This window comes from Citrus clementina, unplaced genomic scaffold (assembly GCF_000493195.1).
Source record: "Citrus clementina cultivar Clemenules unplaced genomic scaffold, Citrus_clementina_v1.0 scaffold_4, whole genome shotgun sequence".
Taxonomy (NCBI): domain Eukaryota; kingdom Viridiplantae; phylum Streptophyta; class Magnoliopsida; order Sapindales; family Rutaceae; genus Citrus; species Citrus x clementina.
In genome coordinates this window covers 3,934,806-3,956,437 of record NW_006262274.1, presented here as the reverse complement: position 1 = coordinate 3,956,437, position 21,632 = coordinate 3,934,806, and the positions used below count along the sequence as shown (strand labels likewise).

Here is a 21,632-nt window from a genome sequence, read left to right as displayed (position 1 = left end):
AAATGTTGTAGAAAAATCAGAAAATTGAACCAACAGAAGTGTATCACTCCAATTGCATATGAGAAAGAAGTCCCTTTCATTTGATTCAAACAAAATTACAACACCGTGTAAACTTTATTTTGCTATTACATGAGAAATTATCGAGAGCCTGAGTAACCTTCCTTTGGGTATAATGTAAATAACTGTACTGACAATGATGAGACTTATGTAGATCAGTTTTCATTGAAACAAGTTCCAAACTGAAACAAGCCCTTCCCCTTGAGCTTTACAGAGAAATAATGTGGAAGCCTAACATCCGATTTTGTATCTGTTTTGCTGTTCAAATTAGCTCTCAAATTCTCCAGCAAAGTACTGTTTCTGGACCATTTTTCTGTAATCTGCAGAACAAGAAAGAAAAGCAAATTTTTTAGTACTACAACGAGATCACAGATTCCACCACTTTCAAGGCGAAATAAGTCTCCTACAGAGGAACTTATAAATTATGAATCAGACATACAAACCAATGAAAGAAAATAGTTTTGCCCTATAGCATACTCATGACATCATATAAATGGAAACATCATGCTCACAAACTAGTTTGTGCACAATGACCACCAAAGATTCCATGGTGTTTAATGCCAAATGGTATTTGAACTAGCAAGAACACCAAATATGGGCATTTCACATTCTAAAAGTACAGTTTATCCAGATCATTATACATAAAATTTAAAGAAAAAAATGGTAATAAACTGGGGATAAAGAGAACATATGTATACAACCTTCCTTATTGTTCAACAGAGCTGCAGCATAGCTGTTGAGAGGGCTCTCTGGATTAGGCTCTGCAGGTAAAAGAATTAGATGGTTAGGCAAACATAGGATAAAGAACGCAAAATTTACCTATTTGTATGCCCAATCATGCAGGGAAGAACAAGCAGACCTCCCAGTAAACTTTGAATGGACAAAAGAATCGTTCTGCAATCATACGCTGAAGACCACTTGTCCTATGGCAACAAATAGAAAGAAATCAATCATCTTCAAGAAAGTAGTAATTAAACAGAACACAAAGAATGCCACTATCATACAGATAAAGAAATATGGTGCCAAATATTACAATCTACAAGTAGAGCGTAGAATGGAATCCTGTGCCAACAAAAGAGGTACAAAACTTCCATCATATTGTAGGAATTCCAATATGCAAAATTTGGATATACTCCATATTTCTGACACTAAACCAAATCATATCAATTTTATTATTAAACTTTAGGCAGCGACGAAATCTGAAGCACCTCAGATGCCTACCCACCTAGTTAGATCAAGACAACTTTACATCAACACATTTTAAAACCTTGCCAGCACTATTTTATACCATTGATGTATGAGATACAACCTCTATAAACAAATGCATACCACTGAAGGATTAGTTGCACCCATCTGAGATGATTCAACTTAGGATATAAAAAGCCCACAGGATCACAAAATATAATTGTTGCAAAACCCTTAAAATAGACATGTATCTCATTTTCATCCGGTTAACTAGCACATTATCTAATAAAATTACTCCGTAAATTCAAGGGATACCTGAAGGATGTCTAGGCATATGTTGCCATACTGATCAACATTTGGATGGAAGCACATAGTTTCAAACTTGACTTGGGGTGGCTTGAAAGGATAATCCAGAGGAAAACGCAAAGAAAGTTTGTATGATAAACCCTCATACATAGTTCCCTTTCCACCCTCGATTGTGCCAATCCAAGTGAAAATGCTCTCGCCTTCAGGAAAGGCCGAGACCCCAAGATCACCTCCACTCATCTGCTCAAGCGAACACTGTTAGATACTAAATGCACAAATAATAGCCGACGTGATTCACAGCTTCTTAAATCGATGGTGAATACACACACAACTCGCACGACATATGTTCTAAATGATTAATAAAAGAAACAGACAACTCACTTCACATTTCTTGATTCTTCCCGCATTTTTAGAACCAATAAAGTTCGAAAGAATACTTACCATAAGAGACATCAATTCCTTCTGAAGCCTGAAAAAACCATAAAAAACCATATAATTGAAATTACACATGAAAAATATATCACAAAAAGCTCATCTAAAAGTTTACAAGTACTCCAACAAATCTTACCAAAATAATTCAAAAGTTCCAATCTTTTCAGTTTCCGGAATTTTCGCAAAATTAATACAATTAAAGTTTGATAGTGCCACTGCTACCACTATTTCACTCAGTCAAAATAAACACATAAATAATTAAAGAATTCATAAACCATAATTTTCTTCTTTTATCCTTCCTAAGCTTTGTTGACTAATTAACTACTCATCTGATAACCAAACACAAGACTTAAGACTGTTATTTTCCATTCACAAATTTTCTCGACAACCAAAAGGAAAATTCAAGAAAAGAAAAAGGAAAACTGAAGGGAAAAAAAAATTACCTTTGAGTAACGGATGTTGTATCGACGGTGTTAGGAGAAGAGACAGGCTGCTTCGACGAAGCAGCGGCAGTTGCACGTAAATTTTCAACCGTCGGATTTGGCCGCACCTCCATGATTAGCAAAGAAGAATCACTGATCAACGGCCGATGATCAATGACGATAATCAAGATTAACGATGACGATGAGATGATTCTTGATTGCGTTTTTGTAATTTTGTTTGGTTTATATTTTTAAAGAAAGAGATGAAGTATAAATAAATAAAATTGCTTAATTAATAAATTTTCCAATATTGCTTTGTTCTGGTTGGCTGGTGTTGTTAAGTGTTATTTTTTATTTGAATTATTATTCAATTATTATTATCATAATCATTTATCAATGTCAATATTATTACGGCCACGCACGACGTGATCGGTTCATTGAAAGCGAAGGAATGAGAATTGAGAAAGCAGCGTACTCAAAGCGAACTTTCCAACTTTAATATAATATAATATAATAAATTAATTATTCGAATCAATATAAATATCAAATAAAATAAGATTTTCTCTAAATTTTTAATATCTGTATTTCAACCCTTTCCCACAATAACTAGGCATAACAATTTCCAATATTTCAAACGTCAAAAACTCATATGATATGTTTTTTTTATTACTATGATTGTAAAAGGTTGGGATCCACAAAGTCTAATTGATTTTTTAGCCTGATATCTCTTATAATTTGAAAATTGGTGGACCCAAAAAAAAAAAACCACTTCAAGATCGTTTAGTCAAATCATAATAACTAATGAATATAGCAACATCAATATTGTCGCAACCTAATGTAAATTATAACCTAAGGTCCTGACATCTTGTTTTAAAAAAAATTTAATTTCTTGCCCTCTAGAATTGTTTAAAAATCAAATGGTAAATTATCAAATTTGCCTCACGAGTCTTCGGTCTACATACGTGGGATTAATTTTCTTTCGATTATTTAGAGGTATATCTTATCCTCTTTAGACCCAAACATTCGAATTGTACCAAGGAGATATCAATAGATTTCTGACTGTTACACTGCATATTAATACACGACACAAATATATGACTTAAAAATTATCAGAAAATTTTCGTTAACGCATTCTCTCATATGAAAGTTTAGTACAGGGTCAAACCAACCTATACATTTACCCAAATGATCCTGCAAGTCTTTCGTGAAGCAGCAGGCTCCAATTTTTTTATGATGTACAATAAATGTGACACATAAAGGAAGTAGCTAACATCTGCCCTTTAAAATCAGCAATCTTTTTGTACATGATCCTTAGCCGAATCATTTCCCAAATGAAAATTCGTGATGTGTATGAATGAATCCGGGACCTGGAGGCAGCTGCATTTCAATTTGCCTAGGCTCTTCAAGTGCTGCCACTTCTTGTTCACTAGATTCTGCATAATGTGGAGGAGACTCATTCATGATCTCGCGGTGGTGGCGCGGCGAACGAATCTGATTCTCGGGATCCCAATGCTCGTGCTCGAAGTTCGAGTGGTAGCTGCTGTTCGGGTAATTATGCAAGAGATGGACCGGTGACATTCCATGTGTAGGAGTTTGTGGCCTGCTTGACATTGGTGTGTTACTCCCAGAAAGCCTGCCCTGTTTTGTGTGTTTTTTGGCAATATGGTGCCAGTTTTTCAGTGCTGCTGCCACTCTATCATTAAATATTGTTGGTTTCATTGTAGATCCCATCTGTATGATCAAATCAAACAAATCAGTTAATTACAATTTTTTTTTCTTTTTTTGTTTAATTTTCATAACACTGCTCTCATTTATTTAAACAAATTTATTTAATTACCTGTGTCACTAAGGCATATAGAGGTAGTGTCACATAACTGCATAGAATCTGAATGAGCACCCTGAAAGCATAGACGATCATGCGTTAAAATTATTATCAGAAACTTCTGAAACAAGAAACCATTTGTTACTGTTATGAAACTTACCCCATTGAGATTCTGATAGCTATATCCTCAGTTTTCTTGTGGAAGCAAGATTTAAGCGCAAATTCATACTGAAAAACACATCAAATGTATCAGGATATAACATAAATTAATTTCAGCTGCTGTAGCAAAGGCCCTGAAATGACTGCATAAATAAGATTTGCTTACCGTGCTCCAACTGAAAAATGCCAGCTGAAATGCATTCTGAAATAACAAGGAAAGACAGAAAGATAACAAATAAGAATAGATTAAGCTTGATTTAATGAATGTGTTTAGATGAAACAAGTATATATACAAATGGACAGGATTAAAATTTTTATTAAAAAAAAAAAAGTACCTGAAAAAGAACCAAGTGAATGAGAAAGAGAATGAACCGCGGGCGTCCGAACCAGAAAAGGTCATCACCAGGCTGAACCACAGGTGCCCCCTTCACCACATCACCTCTCTCTTGAATTCTCAGCCCCAGTTTCGTTATGATCACTTGTAGCTTAGCCCCCACCAACAGAATTATCTGCAAATATTTTCAGCTTATATATTATGAATTTTTTATTTGATCCTCCTTTGTAAACAAAACAAGCCACCAAGCTTTAACAATAAAAGAGCTTGATTTGATTAGAGCTGGAATTGTAGAAGCTTACAAATAAGGGGATAAATGGTAACCACAAGTAAGCAAACCATCCTGTTAACAAAATTAAATTAAAAAGCAAGATTAGAAAATTGGAAATTTGTATATAACACTTACAATTCAGGCTTATTAAAATTAATCACACGCATGGTTAATTAATGTTAAAGTTACCATGTGTATTGGTGAGCAAGAACAACGTTGCAATGAACCATAGAATTGGAGTTATTCCCACAACATCTTTGAAATCTTCTTCAAGCGATCTGCTGATGTATTTCTGAAAATCGAATTTTGTTTCACTTCCAGGAGCCAAATGAGCCTGGAATCATTTAAACACCAGAGTGTAAAGTTTATCCATTTAGCAACTTTTAGCAATCCCATTAAATTTAATTTAAATATTTTAACAGTGTAAATCGTTTTTTTTTTTTTTTTTTGAGTTACCATGATGAATCCATGTCTCAGTGTGTGGTAATCAATTTTGTTAACAGATCCAAGGAATTGCCTGAAGAAGCAAACCTAACACCAAGAAGAAAATTTTTTAGTGAATTTTTATATCAATTTAAAATTTGATATTGACATATAATTGGGGGAAGTAATAACGTGCTTACAATCCACAAGCTGATTGATGATTTACTCCAAATATTCAAATGCCTACGACCAAATGAAGTGTCCCTTGCAAACCGAAACCTTTCTGGATCTGCATGCAACTCACAAAAGTCAGAAGTCAACAAATGTTGCTATAACCAAAAAATGTCAACAGCAAAAGTAGCGGCATTAAATGGTTCCACATAGTTAATTATTTGTTAATCACGTAAATTATTTATAAAAATTAATTTAATTTCAAAGTAGGAGATATGCATTGACGTTTGCCCCATCCAAAAAGTCATCTATTTTTATCTAATGAATCAAAAATTAAACATCAAAATTTACATAATAAGAGGCTGTACTGTAGTATCTCAGCTGCCCTAATAACACTACCAAATGGGACGACCAAAGTTTTACATCTATAGATCGTGTGTCTGTGTGTGTTTTATTACCCAAGGAATAGTAGGCAACTTGTTAGTTTTTGTAGGGTCCTTACTCCTTATTATTGATAAAGATCAATTTTGGCATTTATTTCTTTTAACGTTTTGAAGCATAGTTAATTACCATTGTAGTATTGGTACTCAATTGTCTTTGTCTCATTCTCCCATGCCTTCCATTTCTTCATCTGCCGTAGCCATACAAGCAAACCATTAATTAATCCACAGAGATGAGAAAGACAGCAAAAGCAAAAACAAAAAGAAAGTGAAATTATTATTATTATTATTATTATTACCTTTGTTCTTCCCAAAGCCAAGGTGAATAAGCAGTAAAGGACATGAAAGATAGCTAAAACAAATATGAATATATGGAGCTGATGAATCCCATATGCAGATACAAATGCAACTTTGCCCTGAAAAATATAAAAATATGGATGGATAAGATTTTAGGAAGTCAATTAAATATTTCGTTTGCATTCATGATATTTAAATTTTAACCACTTGCAGCAAGAACAAGAAATGGACAAGAACACGGCAGCCAAAGTAAGAAGATTGTTAGTATTACTATGTAGAACAAGAAAATTAAATTAAATTAAAGAAAATTTTCTTGCCTCATCCGCGCATTTGTCATAACCTTTAGTTGCTAAACTCCGGCGAGTGCTGGCTGTTCCGGAATCAAGAAACGAAAGAAGTCTCCGGCGACTCTCTTTATTATCACTGCTATATGCATCTTTTTCTAATTTGTCAGTGCAAGGATGCCAAGAATTTGCAACACTCTTTGATACACAAATACCAGAAATTGGTTCTTGTAACACTGTCAGCAGCAATGATATGAACCCCAATAGCATGAGCTCTGACACACAGAAAAAATTAGAAATTTAGAAAAAGCAAGTCCAATTATCAGTTAATAACGTAAACATTAAAGATATATGGTTAATTAATTAATAAGCAATACCTGCTTTAACTTTTTCAACTGCTTCGAAGAGAGCTTTCTTGTGTCTGTTATTCAACCACTGCAAAAAATGAAACCCAGAAATATTTTAATCTGAATACAAAACATACATATGTATAACTAATATTATTGCACGTAGCTCTTTACAAATGAATTTAAATTCAAAATTCTTACCTTTCCAATAATGTGAATGAGATGTTCAATGACGACTGAAACGGCAATCAACACAAAAAAGACCGCAGCAACAGCCCATGTTGGAGTTTCCTCCAACGTACGCTCATAAACCTTTTTCTCCGCCATGGCTGCAGCTTATTCTTCTGCTCTAGATCTGCTAAAGCTAATTATAGTTATTGACTTCCAAGGCGTCAGCAAATCCTCGAGAAAGAATTTTTCGATATTTTTTCCCTTTTTTTTTTTTTTGAGAATAAGAAAATACAAAAGACTAACTTAAGAGTTGATGCAAATGGTAGGTAGTGCAGAGCAACTTAATATTGCAATGAGTATGAAACTGGGTGCTTAATTTATGCAGTTTTATAGACGTCGTGTGTTGTAAACCCTGGACACACAACAGTGACTTTTCTTGTACGACTACTATTATTATATCGAGAGTTGGGATGGTCAATACAAGGACTTTGACCAAGACAGCTAAAGAGAGACGATTAGCTCATTCTTTTTCTAATTGGCGTGTATTATTAACTTATGGAATTTGAAAAAATCAAGAAAATAAAGAATTGGGTGTACAAGTTTGTCAAGTGACAAAGGCATTTAATATTAATAAACGACGGCCGTTTTTAATTTTTTCTTCTTGTTTTTTTTTTCTTTGGTTTAGATATATGCATGCCTTTGCTGATGTATATATTGATGTTTTTTTACTGCTTACTTGACCCGCAAAATCTTGCTTATATATAAACTAAGTTATATTTACAGTAACTTATAGGTTTTTAAATTACAAATTGGTCCCACTAATTGGCCCTACTATGTTACTTATATCTGCACTAATATGACTGGTTAGTATATTATAATAACTTGCAACCAGTCATATTAGTGTAGATAGAAGTAACATAGTGGGGCCAATTGGTGGGATCAATTTGTAATTTAAATACCTATAAGTTACTGTAAATATAACTGAGTGTGTGTGTGTCTCTCTCTCTCTCTCTATATATATATATATATATATATACACACACATACATACATATACATACATATACATACATCCCAAGATAAAATGATAATTGAAAAAAAATGTAATTTTGGGACTCTTTTATTATTGCATTGAGTCTAATGTGATGTGATTGTCATAGACAAATAGGATTTTTTATGTTAAAAAGTATATATATTATCCTTCAACCGTGGAATTGAAACGTGAAAATTATAATATATCAGCACCATAATATATTAGAAAAAATATTGGAGACCTAAGTGGTAAAAATAAAAAATAATAAAGTTTTAAGTGTTATTCTCTTAGAATATATGTACACGACTACAAAGATCCCATGTAGGATTAAAGTTGAAATACTACAAACTACTTACTTCATAAATTTAACCAAAAAAAAAAAAAAATAGTGTTTGGTAAATTTTTTAAAAGTTGTTTATCTCACAAGTTTTTTTATATTGACTGTAACTTCTAAAAGTAGGTAAAATAATTTTTTTTCTTATAAGCAACTTAGTAAATAAGCTACTACAACTTTTTAAGATCGTATTATAATCTTATTTTTTTTAATAAGAAGATAATTATGTATTATTATTTTTTTCTATAAACCCTAATATATAAATAAAAAATAACTTAAACTAACATTTACTTTGGTTATTATATGACAATGCAATATTTTTGTAATAAAATTTTTCAAATGTATATACTCTTGTGTTTTCAAACATGTAGTTACCCCTACAACACATTTTATAAAACACTAAGTTATTTTATGAATTAACAACTTATTTTAAATTCGCAAACTGATGAATTATTGATGAGTTGATAAATTATGACAATTACTTTCTCTTAATAGGTTTGGGTCCATAAGCAGTACTGACAATTACCCCGTGAAGACTTGCTTTTGCTAAAGCCCGGCGGATGGGTTTCCTTAACCAAGCCACCCCCCATGACTCGCCGGCTCATTCTTCCCTCCTCTGAGTGTCGTTTCCATCCTTACACGACAAAATATCCAGCTGTTAGTTCTTTAGTTTTTCTTCGATATCTTATGTTGTCGATTAATCCTCCTTTCGCTGTTTTAAGACATTTTAATTTTTTAAATATCCAACGTTGCATTACGTTTCATTCCGATAACGAAGTTTTATTATTGGCTGTTTCTAAAAGTCCTCTGCGTGCTAAGAAAGAAAGAATATTTTTCTGCTCCAAACCAGGTCTCGGTTTTTGTGTTTTTATCCTTTAGCCCCTTGTCGAGTTATCGTTGTTGTGTATGACTTGTTACTGATTTAACCTATAAAGATTCTTAATTTATACAAAACATTCTTCCTTTGAATTCTAAAAAATGTTTAATCGTTACTATAAATTATATTCCTAGTTCACTCTCACTGTGAAGTAGAACGTATTATCCTTACTAGTTTTGCTACAAAATATTGGATAAATGTTCACTAGTTTCTATAGTTTGAACTAATGATATATCCAGGTCATCTATATATTTGGCAAAAATAATTAAAAGGGAGACGAAATGAACTTCATTCTTGAATAAAATTATAATTGAGAAACTAATCAAATTACTTTATTCACTCTATGTTAAAGAAATAATTAAGCATAGACAAAACTCAAAATTTGATAAATTCTGATATTGAGAATATTGTATAGCAGGTTATAGATGAAAGCACTTAAATAATTTTAATTTTTCTCGTGTAGCACGAGAATATGATATGAATAAGCGTGTAATTTGAATGAGTTATTATGAAATAATTAGTTAATGGAAAGGTCAATGTTCTTACCTAGTAATCATTGAGACTTATGGCAATTTTTTTTTAATTTTTTAATTATACAATTCCCCCCCCCCCCCCCCCCCAAATGCGTCTTTTACCAAGTTTGATGGATACCATTTTGAGGTTTAAAATATAAATATAATATCATATAATATAATTTATAAGTTATGGAATTAGAAGCAGTCCACTTTAGTAGGGGCTCAAGGCCCCTCGAGAATAAATTTTAAAACTAAACAAAAAATTACTTAAATCATTAATTAGTTCCAATAAATCTATAAAAATAGTATTGTCAAATTCTTAAAAATAGCTCCATAAACTCATAAAATTTAAACTTTAAGAATTATGAAAGTCTATATTTTAATTAAAGAAATAAAAGCCTAAAGCAACTCTTATGGGTGATTTTATTATCATTTAATTTAATTCTCGTTAAGTTTTTTAAAATAACGTCTGTAAATTCATTAATTTTTAAAATTTTAATTTTTTTATACTTTATCATCATGTAATTTAGCTCTGGATAAATCATTTTTGAAAATTCCGTCGCTGAATGGAACCTCCGCAGATAAAACCTATCAAACCTACCCAATGGAGTCATGGAGATGCATTTCTCAAAACAAAACAGTGTTAATAGTAGACTTTAAACAAAATTTTTAAATGATAAATGAAAACGACGTGTCACTTGAGCTATGTTTCGTTGTCAGTATTGAGTATAATAATAAATTCTGCAACATGCTGGCCGCTACATATCACTTGTTCTCGTCATCAAGTCTTTCACTGACGATGGCTATCAAATTATAGCAGGAAGTATAAATTTAATATTTATTTATATAATCGTATAGTATCAGTATTTTATTGTGAAACTCATCTAATTTAGTTAGACTCTTTAAATTGATATGTGTTATATATATATATATAGTAATGATTTAGTAGCGACGGTGTTCATTTTATCGTGAGTAATATTACCATGGGCGGATCCAATTAAGGCTCAGGAGGGGCTTCAGCCCCCCCGGACCATTAAGTTTTCTTTTAAATATACCTCAAGTTCATTCTGAAAAAGTTAGATAAAACAATTTGAACACATCTTTCATTTATTAAAAGCCTTGTGGTTCAATGGTAAGAGTATTATTTAATGATTTTCAAACCTTAGTTCAAATTCCATTAGCCACATTATTTTATTTTTTTAAATATTTTGTGGAAACTACTTCAAAAAATAATATTTTCATGCATTTAAAATACTACTTCAAAAAATAATATTTTCATGTATTTAAAAATAATAATTTATTACTATTATTATTTAGAATTAAAAAAAATAATAAAATTTGAGTTTATAAGACTTAAAATATATTCAAGTGAACATTAAAAAAATCTAAGTTAAATAAAATTTTTGAACTAAGTCCCCCCTCATTTTAATTTCTGAGTTCGCCATTGAATATTACCACATAATATTATTTAATTAATCCAAAATTTTAACGTTACTCAATTCATATACGGGGTGTCGGAGCTAATCAATAATTTTTAATTAAACATATAAAAAGACAATATTGATTGCTCTAAATTAGAGTTTAATTAAAATTGATGTAACAAGAACATAATTATGATGATGCCTGGAGGCTTTTCATTTGGGGAAGCTTATCAAACGGAAAGAAGTGTCATCCAGAGGTTTATAACGTTTTTGTGGTTCTTATATTAATTTTTGGTCTAGGATTAGGTAGAATGAAGGCAATTCCAAAGTCTTGTAGTTGCATGCATGAGAATCAAGAATGGAATTTTCGTGGATGTTTATTATTTCTTTTCTTTTTTAAAAAAAAAAAGGAAATAAGGGTCGGATAAAATCTAACAAAAACTTTAGGAATCTCAATAATTTAGTCTTAATTTGAGCTCAAATTGATAATTATTATGTATCATTCATTTATTGAATAATAAATTTTATAATTGATAAAATCAATATTATGTCTTCTAATAATTGAATGTTATATAAGTTGAGACTCAGATATTAATATCTTTAATATTACTTAAAGTCTAAATTAACTTTTTAATTCTCTAACGATCTAAATTAATTTTTTAATTCTCTAACTATGTTCTAGAATTCGAATGCACATGATCAACTAAATAAGATGACCTTAAAACCATTGAATTTTGGTCGGTGTCATGGTACGCCAACTTGAAGTTAACTCCTTGAAATATGAAATATTTGCTTTATCTCTAGAGAAATATGCATGGTTACATAAAGTTCAATCCAACTTCTCTCAAGAAAAAATAAATAAATCCAAGTTTTGTTTCAACACACATAAAATAGACCACCACCTTTAAGGATTGAACAGATGACAACAACTAGAAAATTAGATAAACGACAAAAAATCAGATATCAAAAATCCAAAGTTTGGTAAGTGAAAATTTGATGGAAGGTGAGGAATTAATATGAGAGAGAGGAAAGAAAGAAAACAAAAGAAAAGATAAAGAATATATTTTGAAGCCAGTGTTAATCGTAACGTACGCCACACACAGAAATAATAGTGGGTGGGACCTGTTATTATTGTTGTGTGTGGCGTACGTTACGATTAACGTAATGTAGGGGGCTCTTATTTTGAAAACTGAAGTTATGTTGGTAATATTTTAATAATTTCATATTAAAGTTGATATTTCAATCATTTAATTATATAAATTAAATGTATCCTTATATTTTAGATTATTATCGTTGAACTACCATTGAAATTGTAAAATATCAAATTGCTACAAAAATTACTCGTTCTATTGAATCTTTGCAATATTTTTATTTTACAACAGTTTGTTAACAATGTTAATCCAACACATTACATGTCATGCTAACATTATTGGTATTTTACTAGTCAATTAACTGTATTAATGAAAATGTGGTAAAATGAAATATTTTGTAGAGATTTAATAGTAAAATTATTTACACAAATAGAAGAGCCTAAATAGTAAAAATAAAAAAGATACTGAGGACTTAAACTTCAAACTCTCTCTAATTATTTGTGACTACTCACCAACAATAAATTAAAATCTTTTCACAAAAACAGTAAAGACTCAAATCGACATGAAAATGGTGAAGCTGGATTTTTTTTTTAACTTTTTATTTTCTTGAATTTTTTTTAAGTAAGGTATTGTTGATATTTTACTATTCAATTAATGGTCAACTAACAATGTGAATGAAAATGCAATAAAATAAAAGATTATACAAAAACTCTCAGGAACAAAATGATAGTACCGATATCTTTTGTAGTTATTTGATATGTTACGATTATTGTAATACTTAAACATTAATAATCCTTACATTTTTATATGGTCAAAGAGGTGAACGGGTTTATATTTAACAGAAAATCTAACGAATGAGGATGGAGTAATGACTTTTTAAAGTATTAGGGTGGAGCAATGAATGTTAATTTATTTGATTGTACAAATCAAATTTAAACCGAAAATGATTGAGGACCTAAATAGTAAAATTAAAAAATATACTGAGGACTTAAATGTCGAACTCTCTCTAACTTGTTTGACTACTCGCGAACAATAAATTAAAATCTCTTCACAAAAACAATAACGACTCAAATCGACATCAAATTGGTGAAGCTGGATTTTATGGTCAAGTCGATCAAGTTGCATTGCAACATTTAATTGAGAAATGTACAACATGTAGAGCAGTACGGAATCGCTTTTACCATTAATTCATCACGAAAAAAAATTATATTTTGGTCTCTCTTAGATATTATTTTTATCACTGATGTCCTTAATAAATTTTTAATTACTCATTTCATTCCTAGTGTTTTTTTTTTTCCACTTAAAATATGCTTATCTAAAATCTCGATAAATCAAAACTGATTAACTTATTTATTGAAAAGCCGCATTTAATTTTTAACAATGTATTGTTTCTATTTGCTATGGTTTTAACACCAAAAATGAAATAGAATATTGAAAATTTATCAAGAACCTTAAGTGATCAATCATTTATAATTATAAGAAGGATTTATAGCGCTTACATGAGAAGGATCGATGACACTTTCCAAAAATATATATATATATATAAATGGAATAAAATTAAATAGTTTAATGTCTATTTTTTCACTACCAATTATTTTAATAAAAGTAGATAACTAATTGAACTCTGTAGTTAAGCGCGTTAATTAAAAATTAAAATAATTTGATAAATTAGTGCAAAATTACATCCCAATGAAATGTGTGAACAACATTAGAATGTGGGTTAAAAAATTTGAACATGAAATTCGCTAATCAATTTGTGCTGATTTATGATAAAAATAAAATAAAAGACAAATTGTATGGACCATCAATTTACAATCATTGTATTTATTCATTCAATAATAAATACGGCTTAAAAGGGAAAAGGGGGGGTTTTGGCAATGTGCATGGGACTAATTAATTGTGTGAAGTCGATTCATGCCCTTGCATTGGAGGCAGGCTGCCGTGTGTCGTAATTAATTAATTAATTAATTATAGCCACCAGCTTCCTACTTGCTCGTATCCACCGATTTGTTTGTGCAAAGCTTTCTACTTGCCGTGTGTCAATTTCGATGCGTTGCGAGGAGAGGGCAAGTAGATGATGCGTTGTTTTGAAAGTTTGGGAAAAAAGGGCACCTACATCTATGATATTTAAAAAAAAAAAAAAAAATCATAAGTGACTGTTTAATAAGGGATACGAAAATATCTTTTTAACAATAATATCTTTTATATTAAAGTTATTTTAACAATAAACAGAAACATAATATTAAATAAATAAATTTAAATCAAAGTTATTTTGAATATTATAAATAAATAATTTTTATATTATGAATAGGGAGATATTTTGTTAATTGTAAAATCTATTTAACCCAAAGATTTGTTTCAAATCTCTATAATAAATACAAATATATTTTTAAAACAATATAATATTTAATATTATTTTAAATGTTAAAAATAATTTTCTATTATTATTATTATTATTAAATTTTTGTTAACTAAAAAATTTCAAAGTCTATTTCCTGAATTACTAAATTCAAGGGGTACTAACTTGAGGGTCTTGATGACCATTTTTCCCAAATTTTGAAGGTGAATGTATCATTTTCCTTAACATTTATAAGAAATTATCAAATTTATGAGAGGTCACTAAATTCACAACGTAAAAAAAAAAAAAATTATTGAATACATTGAAAAATAGCTTATTAAACTATTAAAATAAAATAATTCAAAAGAAATAGAGGTATTTACTATTTGACTATTTTGAGAATTGTGAAATAATAAATAGGTGCAAGAAATATTGAAGTGCGTTACACTTTACTAATATATTTTTTGATACATTTCTATTAACATCATTGTTCAAATGACAGACACCACGATGATATCAAAGGAGATAAAAATAATTTTGCACTCAACTTTATCCAAAATTATACTATATCATAAGTTTTAAAGTACAAAACTATCTTTTCAATCTCAAATATTAATCTACTAATTTTTTAACCCATTATAAATTATTTTTTACCCATTAAAAAGTGAAACAAAAACAAAAATATTGAAGGTAATTCATTTCTTATTAATTAAGTGTCAAAATTAATATTTTATAAGTTGGCTAATGATCAAATAAAAAAAATAGTAAAAAATTAAGGTTTTGTACGAGGCTAATAAAACTTAAATTTTTTGAAATTAATAAACATTTTAAATAAAAATAATTATCTAGAACGCGTAGTGGTGCCCCTCACCACTTTTTTGAATAATCTTGGTGGCCAAAAATAAAAGAGTCTGCCCAGTTGACTTTGATAATGCAGGTTACAAACTCCTCTTTTGACTTTTTGTTTTCAAAAAAAAAAAACGTAATTGGTCTTCAACCCAACATTGTTGGATACTAATTTTCTTATTATTATTTTGAAGTTTAACATGATTGATTTGATCCCCACCAATAAATAAATAATTAGCTTTTATCTTTTTTTGTCAACAGAGCTCATAATTATCTTTTAAAGATTTGAGGAGCTACAATCAATTTTCAAGAAACAAATAACAAACGAAGAAGAGGCATTAGAAGTAGGTATAGCTTAGTCTGCGGAACTTTAGAATTTCTATAATGGGCTAATGGCTAATATTCTGCTAATGGATTCTGTCCACAGTTCCCATTATTTTGTTCTATTGAAAATTAAGCCTACATTAATTTGTTTTGTGGAAATTTATTTTTAAGGAGAAAATGTTGCCCAGAAAGAGGAGACGACTTAGAATTTTTTTTTTCTTTTTTGTGCGTGAATATTATCATACATGTTCACATGTGAACATATGTGAATACTAATTAATTGAGTTGATAAAATCTTTTGCCTGATGTTTAATCTGCTCACACTCGTGAGAAGGTGATTGAGTTACTTAAATTAAATAAAAAAATTATTAAAAAGGAAGTACGTTAGCATAAAGAAATGAATATAATTAAGATATGTGTTTAATAATTCGAATAAGTTGGTCATTCTTAAATATAAGTTATACCCTTAAGTTTATTAGTTTTCATGACCAACAAACTTAACTGACTTGTTACCTATATATTAAGAAATCAAAATCTCATACCGAAATGCTAAGGTGTCAACTAAAGGCCATTCTTCTTCTTCTTCTTCTTCTTTTTTCATTTTGCTTTTAAATGAAAAAAGTCAAATAATTGAAAATATATCCCCATTAATTTGAACCTCTACTGAATGAAAACCATTAAAACACAAAAGTCTGAATTTTTTTTTCCCAATGTTCACTTTTAAAGGGAAGACTTGAAGACTTTTAAGCGCTCCAAATTTGTGGTCTAATTCATAAGGCCACGAGGCGGGCCTTTGGTGCCAAACCTTGGTTTAGGTCCACCATATTCACGCACCAAGTTGTTGCTTCCTTATTTTGGCCCTACCCAATTCTGACTTCTGACCTTATTTTCCAATATATATATTTTTTAAAAATCAGAAATCCACATGACATTTGAAAAAAGAAAAAAGCTTAATAAAACCATCACTTGTTATCTATGATAACAACAATATCGTAATATCTTCGTCTTATGTGTTAATTGATGTGGCACTTATTTGTTAGAGGATTAATTTTGTAGCTTTTAAAGTACTTGTTACTCAATTCATCATTTAATTGATGAATATTGTTTCATTTTAAGATGAGAATTAAGTTTAAGGTTTGTATACTCTTTGAGAATTGTGCAATTAGCTCTATTAGTAGGGGTGGGCACAAACCCATGCCTCGCCCACAACCCATGGGTTTAACCAAATTAAAACTAAATAAAATGGTTTGGGTTGGATAAATTATGAAATGGATTAAATTTGGGTTTTTATTTAAAAAAATTATTTCATAATGGTTTGAGTATTGTTTACCCATGGGTCATGGATAAATTCAAGGTGACATGTTAGTAAAAAATAAATTAAACAAACTAAATGGAAATCAACTAATTCCATTATTTTCAATTCCAAAATCTCACATTCAAATGAGCAAATCGACAACGAGGTATTAACTATTAAGCCATTAGATTTTAAGCTAACTTCTTTATATATTTAATTATGCTTGGCATCGTGTTTGACTTATTTTTCTTTTGAAATTCAATTTTCTTTTTGAAGTAAAATATTTCCCCCTTAATAGCTAATTTTTTTTTTAATGTGCACTCCACTCTTTGTTATTTGTTTATTTATTCATTTTGTTTGTGAGTTTATACTTCCAACATCTCATTATCTTAAAATTAAAAAGATTTTTTTTCTAATCTGCTTAAAATAAAAAAAGATTTAGATGAGTTTTTATGCAGTGTTTGCCACGTATCTAGTGATATATAAAATAATTTAACCACTTTTAAAGAAAAAGGGATTTCCTTTTGACATGGAAAATTTTAGATAGACCAAAATTTAGAGTTTAAGTCTTTATTATTGTTGGGTGGTCATTATTATTGTTTCAAAACTAATAATTTATAAATTAATAATCACTATTATATAATAATTTTTTACAGTCTCAACTTGAGTTAAAAGGCTAAATTAATATTTTAATAAATTATTTGAACAATATTTTTATGAAATCCTGTAATATAATTTTATAGTCCCATTTGTATTGTAACTTACTAAAATTAAAAATGTAATTGATTATAACATTTTATTAAATAAAATATGATTCTATTGTTATTTTTTAATTAAATTTAAATCTAACTGGATTTAATGTCTAATTTTTCTTATTGCAATTAAAATTTTGAGCTTTTTCTAATTACAATAAATTTTAGATTTATTTCTTGAAGATTTAAATTTATAAAATTGAATAATTTAATTTAATTTAATTTTGGGATTGCTTTGATACTTGAGATGTCTTTTCTCGTTTTAATTTGTATAAACATTGTCAGAATTTATATTGTAATATGGTTAATATTTAAGGATGAAGTTATTCTAAAATCTATTATTTATAATTTTTTATCAATTATATATTTTTTATATTTTAATATTAATTTAATAATTAATAATAATCAATAATTTTTATACAATTAAATTTATCAAAATAAAAAATATTTTGATTATAAAGTTCAAATCAAACCCAAACCAAACCCAAATAAATTTATTTTGGTTGGGTAAAAATATTTGGATTGGTTTAAATTAGACCTAAATTTTAATGATTTGGTTTGGATTGATTTAAAACCCAAACCAAACCAACCTATGCGCACTCCTATCTATTAGTAACTCATAAAGACAACTCTATTAGTAACTTCTTTTTTTCCTCCGGGGAAAGATCATTAGTAACTGCATAGAGAGAAAAATAAACATACAAATTTATAATGGTTTACTTTCAACTCGAGGGCTAAGCTTCAGTAGTCTCGGAGTTAAACAACTCTAAGAATTATGGCTATTTAACCCCGGATAAAAACCCTAAAATACCCTTATTAAGATAATTTTTATAAATACTTTAGCCTCAGGATTATAAATAGACACTACACTTCTATGAACAGATCAACTTTCCCCTTGTTGAATTAGCAAAAGGAAATTGCAATAAAGCCCAGCACGAAGCACATGTGATGTAACCCAGTTGATAAACTTATACGCCTTTATATGAGATTGAAAAATCTCCTTTACTTGAGAAAAGCAAGTGTAAAGCAAAAACGGAAAAAATAAAAAGACACTAAATTAGTACTGTTATGATCTCTGGAAAGAAAGTAGAATCCATCTTTAATTAATTTGTACACAGAAAATTAAAGCAAAGCATGAAGAAGAGGACTGTAAAAAAGAAAATAATAATAATAATAAAAAGAAGGGCCTCGAAACTTGCAATGCCCAGAGGCCATAGCTATAAACCAACTGCACTGTCCCATCTTTGGAGCACATCAAGTCATAAAATTTTTCTCGGTTCTTTTACTTCACCAAAGCCGTTCTCTCATGTCTTTCCACCATCTCCACCTGTTATAAAGTAAAAATCAGAAGCATGCCTCAGCCAAAAAAAGTGGAAGTTATTAAATTATCTCCCCCCAAAAATGTGGGTTTCTCTATAAATAAATAAAGTTGATACAATCGTCAGAATTAGATTAAAGTTGGGATTGTTCGAACTAGTCCACTAGATACTACATTTGTTCACTCGGTAAATGGAATAAGTTTTGCACAGGATTTTTACAGAAAATTTTATTTTAAAAAAGTGCCAAAAAGTTGTTTTTGAAAAAGCACTTGTTAATTTGATCAAGCAAGCAGCTTGGGAATTTTTCTACTATCATTACTACTGTTTAGTGGACTGGTTATTGTCAAAAACACTGAGAATTGAGAAAGGATCATACAATTCCAATTTCTATCTTTACCATATGTAAAGTGATTATGATTCAATCAAGCAATTATTTTTCTTAATTAATTACTATTAAAAGAGAGAGAGAGAGAGAGAGGCTGGTTTCTTTCAAAAACAAGGAGAGAATTTCATAGAATTTGACTCACCAATAATAGTCCCATCTGGGTCGGACTTTGGTCATCTGGTTTTCGCCATACGGGTAATCCGTTTGTGCCCTTCTTGTATTTTGAAAAGCACAACACCCAATTGAATAAATCCCAATCAAAACCACAAGCATCACAATGTTAAGCACTGAGAGCTTGTGCCAGTCCCTTCTCACATCTTCAAGCACCCCAGCTTTACACGAATCACACTCATAGCAAAGCAATGTCGGTGCATTGTTCCACCGGTAGCAATCCGGATCTTGTGCCATAGTTGGCATATTGTAATTGCATGATGTTGGTGGCTTACAACATCCAGACTGGCCAAAAGGGAGGGAAAATTAAAAAAAAAAAAAAGTAAACAATTATCAAGTTCCTCATGTAAATTCATCAGAATTAAACATTTTTTAATTTCGAGATGGACCTTTGAAATAATCTGAATAAATCTGAATTCATGTTAATACCTGTATGGGAGTCATATCTCTTTCAAGATAATCAAGAGGAGTCCAAAGGGCAAGTTTGGCACAAGTTTTTGAACCCAACAAGCAGCTTCTAATAGTACTCCAATAATTAGGATCCATAACCCTGTTTCTCAACCAAGGTGAATAATCTTGAAGGTGATATTCTTTATACACCCTCCCAGGAACCTGGACTCCACCACCTTGGCTTGTAACCACAAACCCAAAAATGGTTAAAGCCATCAAGGTGGCAATAAGAAACAACATGACTACTAAGTACACCCATAGTGCCCATGCAACGTTAAAGCATGCACCAATGAAGCCAGCAAGAGAAACTATCAGCACAACAAAACCTATCACTAGAAGAGGAGTTTGAAGGAAGCTTTCACAAGTTGTGCTGCTCCTTGCCATCCACAGGCCTGCGCCGATGATCGGAATCGAAGCCAAGAGTGTAAAGAGGTTCAAGAATCCGATGACTGTGTTGCTGAACCGATACATGATTCAAAATTTCTGTAAGTCTGTACTCTCTCTCTCTCTCTCTCTCTCTCTCTCTCTCTCTCTCTCTCTCTCTCTCTCTCTCTCTCTCTCTCTATTGCTATAGCTCTTATACTAGAATAAGTTGTTTTATTGTCTCTCTTTATCTTGCTTTTTGGTTGCTTCTTTTCTTGTGTTATAGTGTCTCTACTTCAGCTTTTCTTCTACTTTAATGGGTGACATTACTTTTTCTTTATTTTAGTTCCTGAGAGCTTCAGAAATTTCAAAATGTTTATCCCCCTTTGCCCTATTTGCTTTCCCTCTATTGGTGCATTCAAAAGCTTTAGTTGATAGTTATGCATGCATTATGACTAAATTACACTTCTTAATCGTTAAGAATCTTAATTTGTTAGAGAATTTGCTCGGCAACATGTTTTGCTTTAATTAAATTATAAATACACAAAGCAATTACAGGTGTAATTGAGAATTATATATCCAATAGTTAAATGGTAAGCCACTTCTATTCCCACATTATTATATATGAGTTATAGTACTTGGATGTATTAATGCAGTTAATTTTCTTCTAATTATTTGAAACTATATTCAATCTGTTCTAGGTCTAGGTATCCGCACTATATATGCTACCATCGATAATTTTTATACTAATTATTCTCTATTACCACCTCTAATCGGATTTAATTTAATTGCTAATTTCAGAATTTGTAAAAAGATGCTTATCTCTGTTTAACCGGTTGCCGTTTCTGCATTTATCCAATGTCTATAGTTAGCTAATCGACAAAGGATAAAGGATATATAAATTTAGGACTATTACAATCAAAAGCACTTTAAAACAAATGACTTTCCGTAAAAGCACCTGATGAATGCTTTTTAGAGAAGTGCTTGTTAAATGCTTC

The 21,632-nt window shown here is 30.2% G+C and overlaps 3 protein-coding genes across 4 annotated transcripts; all 3 read right to left on the bottom strand.

Annotated features, from left to right (window-relative positions):
- Positions 1-59: 59 nt before the first annotated feature.
- On the bottom strand, positions 60-2,866 carry LOC18043308 (probable ubiquitin-conjugating enzyme E2 C). 2 transcript variants are annotated; one of them, XM_024185815.1, is made up of 6 exons: positions 2,424-2,866; positions 1,930-2,017; positions 1,558-1,788; positions 917-980; positions 759-818; positions 60-377 (listed from the first exon to the last, which is right to left on the bottom strand). In XM_024185815.1, exons 1-6 carry the CDS (start codon positions 2,534-2,536, stop codon positions 325-327), a joined length of 609 nt encoding a protein of 202 aa, XP_024041583.1. In that variant the 5' UTR covers positions 2,537-2,866; the 3' UTR covers positions 60-324. The 2 variants fall into 2 exon arrangements, with proteins under 2 accessions (XP_024041583.1, XP_006436279.1); XM_006436216.2 differs by having other exon boundaries at positions 1,990-2,017; positions 2,424-2,864.
- Positions 2,867-3,535: 669 nt separating this feature from the next.
- Positions 3,536-7,436, bottom strand: LOC18043307 (MLO-like protein 12). The gene is made up of 14 exons (XM_024186023.1): positions 7,152-7,436; positions 6,981-7,038; positions 6,637-6,878; positions 6,322-6,438; positions 6,153-6,213; positions 5,612-5,700; positions 5,445-5,519; positions 5,178-5,322; positions 5,020-5,060; positions 4,719-4,892; positions 4,550-4,585; positions 4,385-4,452; positions 4,240-4,300; positions 3,536-4,133 (listed from the first exon to the last, which is right to left on the bottom strand). The coding sequence occupies exons 1-14, from the start codon at positions 7,275-7,277 to the stop codon at positions 3,723-3,725; spliced, it is 1,704 nt and encodes a 567-aa protein (XP_024041791.1). The 5' UTR covers positions 7,278-7,436; the 3' UTR covers positions 3,536-3,722.
- An 11,696-nt stretch (positions 7,437-19,132) lies between these two features.
- LOC18043306 (tetraspanin-6) lies at positions 19,133-20,768 on the bottom strand. Its single transcript, XM_006436210.2, has 3 exons — positions 20,251-20,768; positions 19,793-20,106; positions 19,133-19,273 (listed from the first exon to the last, which is right to left on the bottom strand). Exons 1-3 carry the CDS (start codon positions 20,740-20,742, stop codon positions 19,234-19,236), a joined length of 846 nt encoding a protein of 281 aa, XP_006436273.1. The 5' UTR covers positions 20,743-20,768; the 3' UTR covers positions 19,133-19,233.
- Between the last annotated feature and the right edge of the window lie 864 nt (positions 20,769-21,632).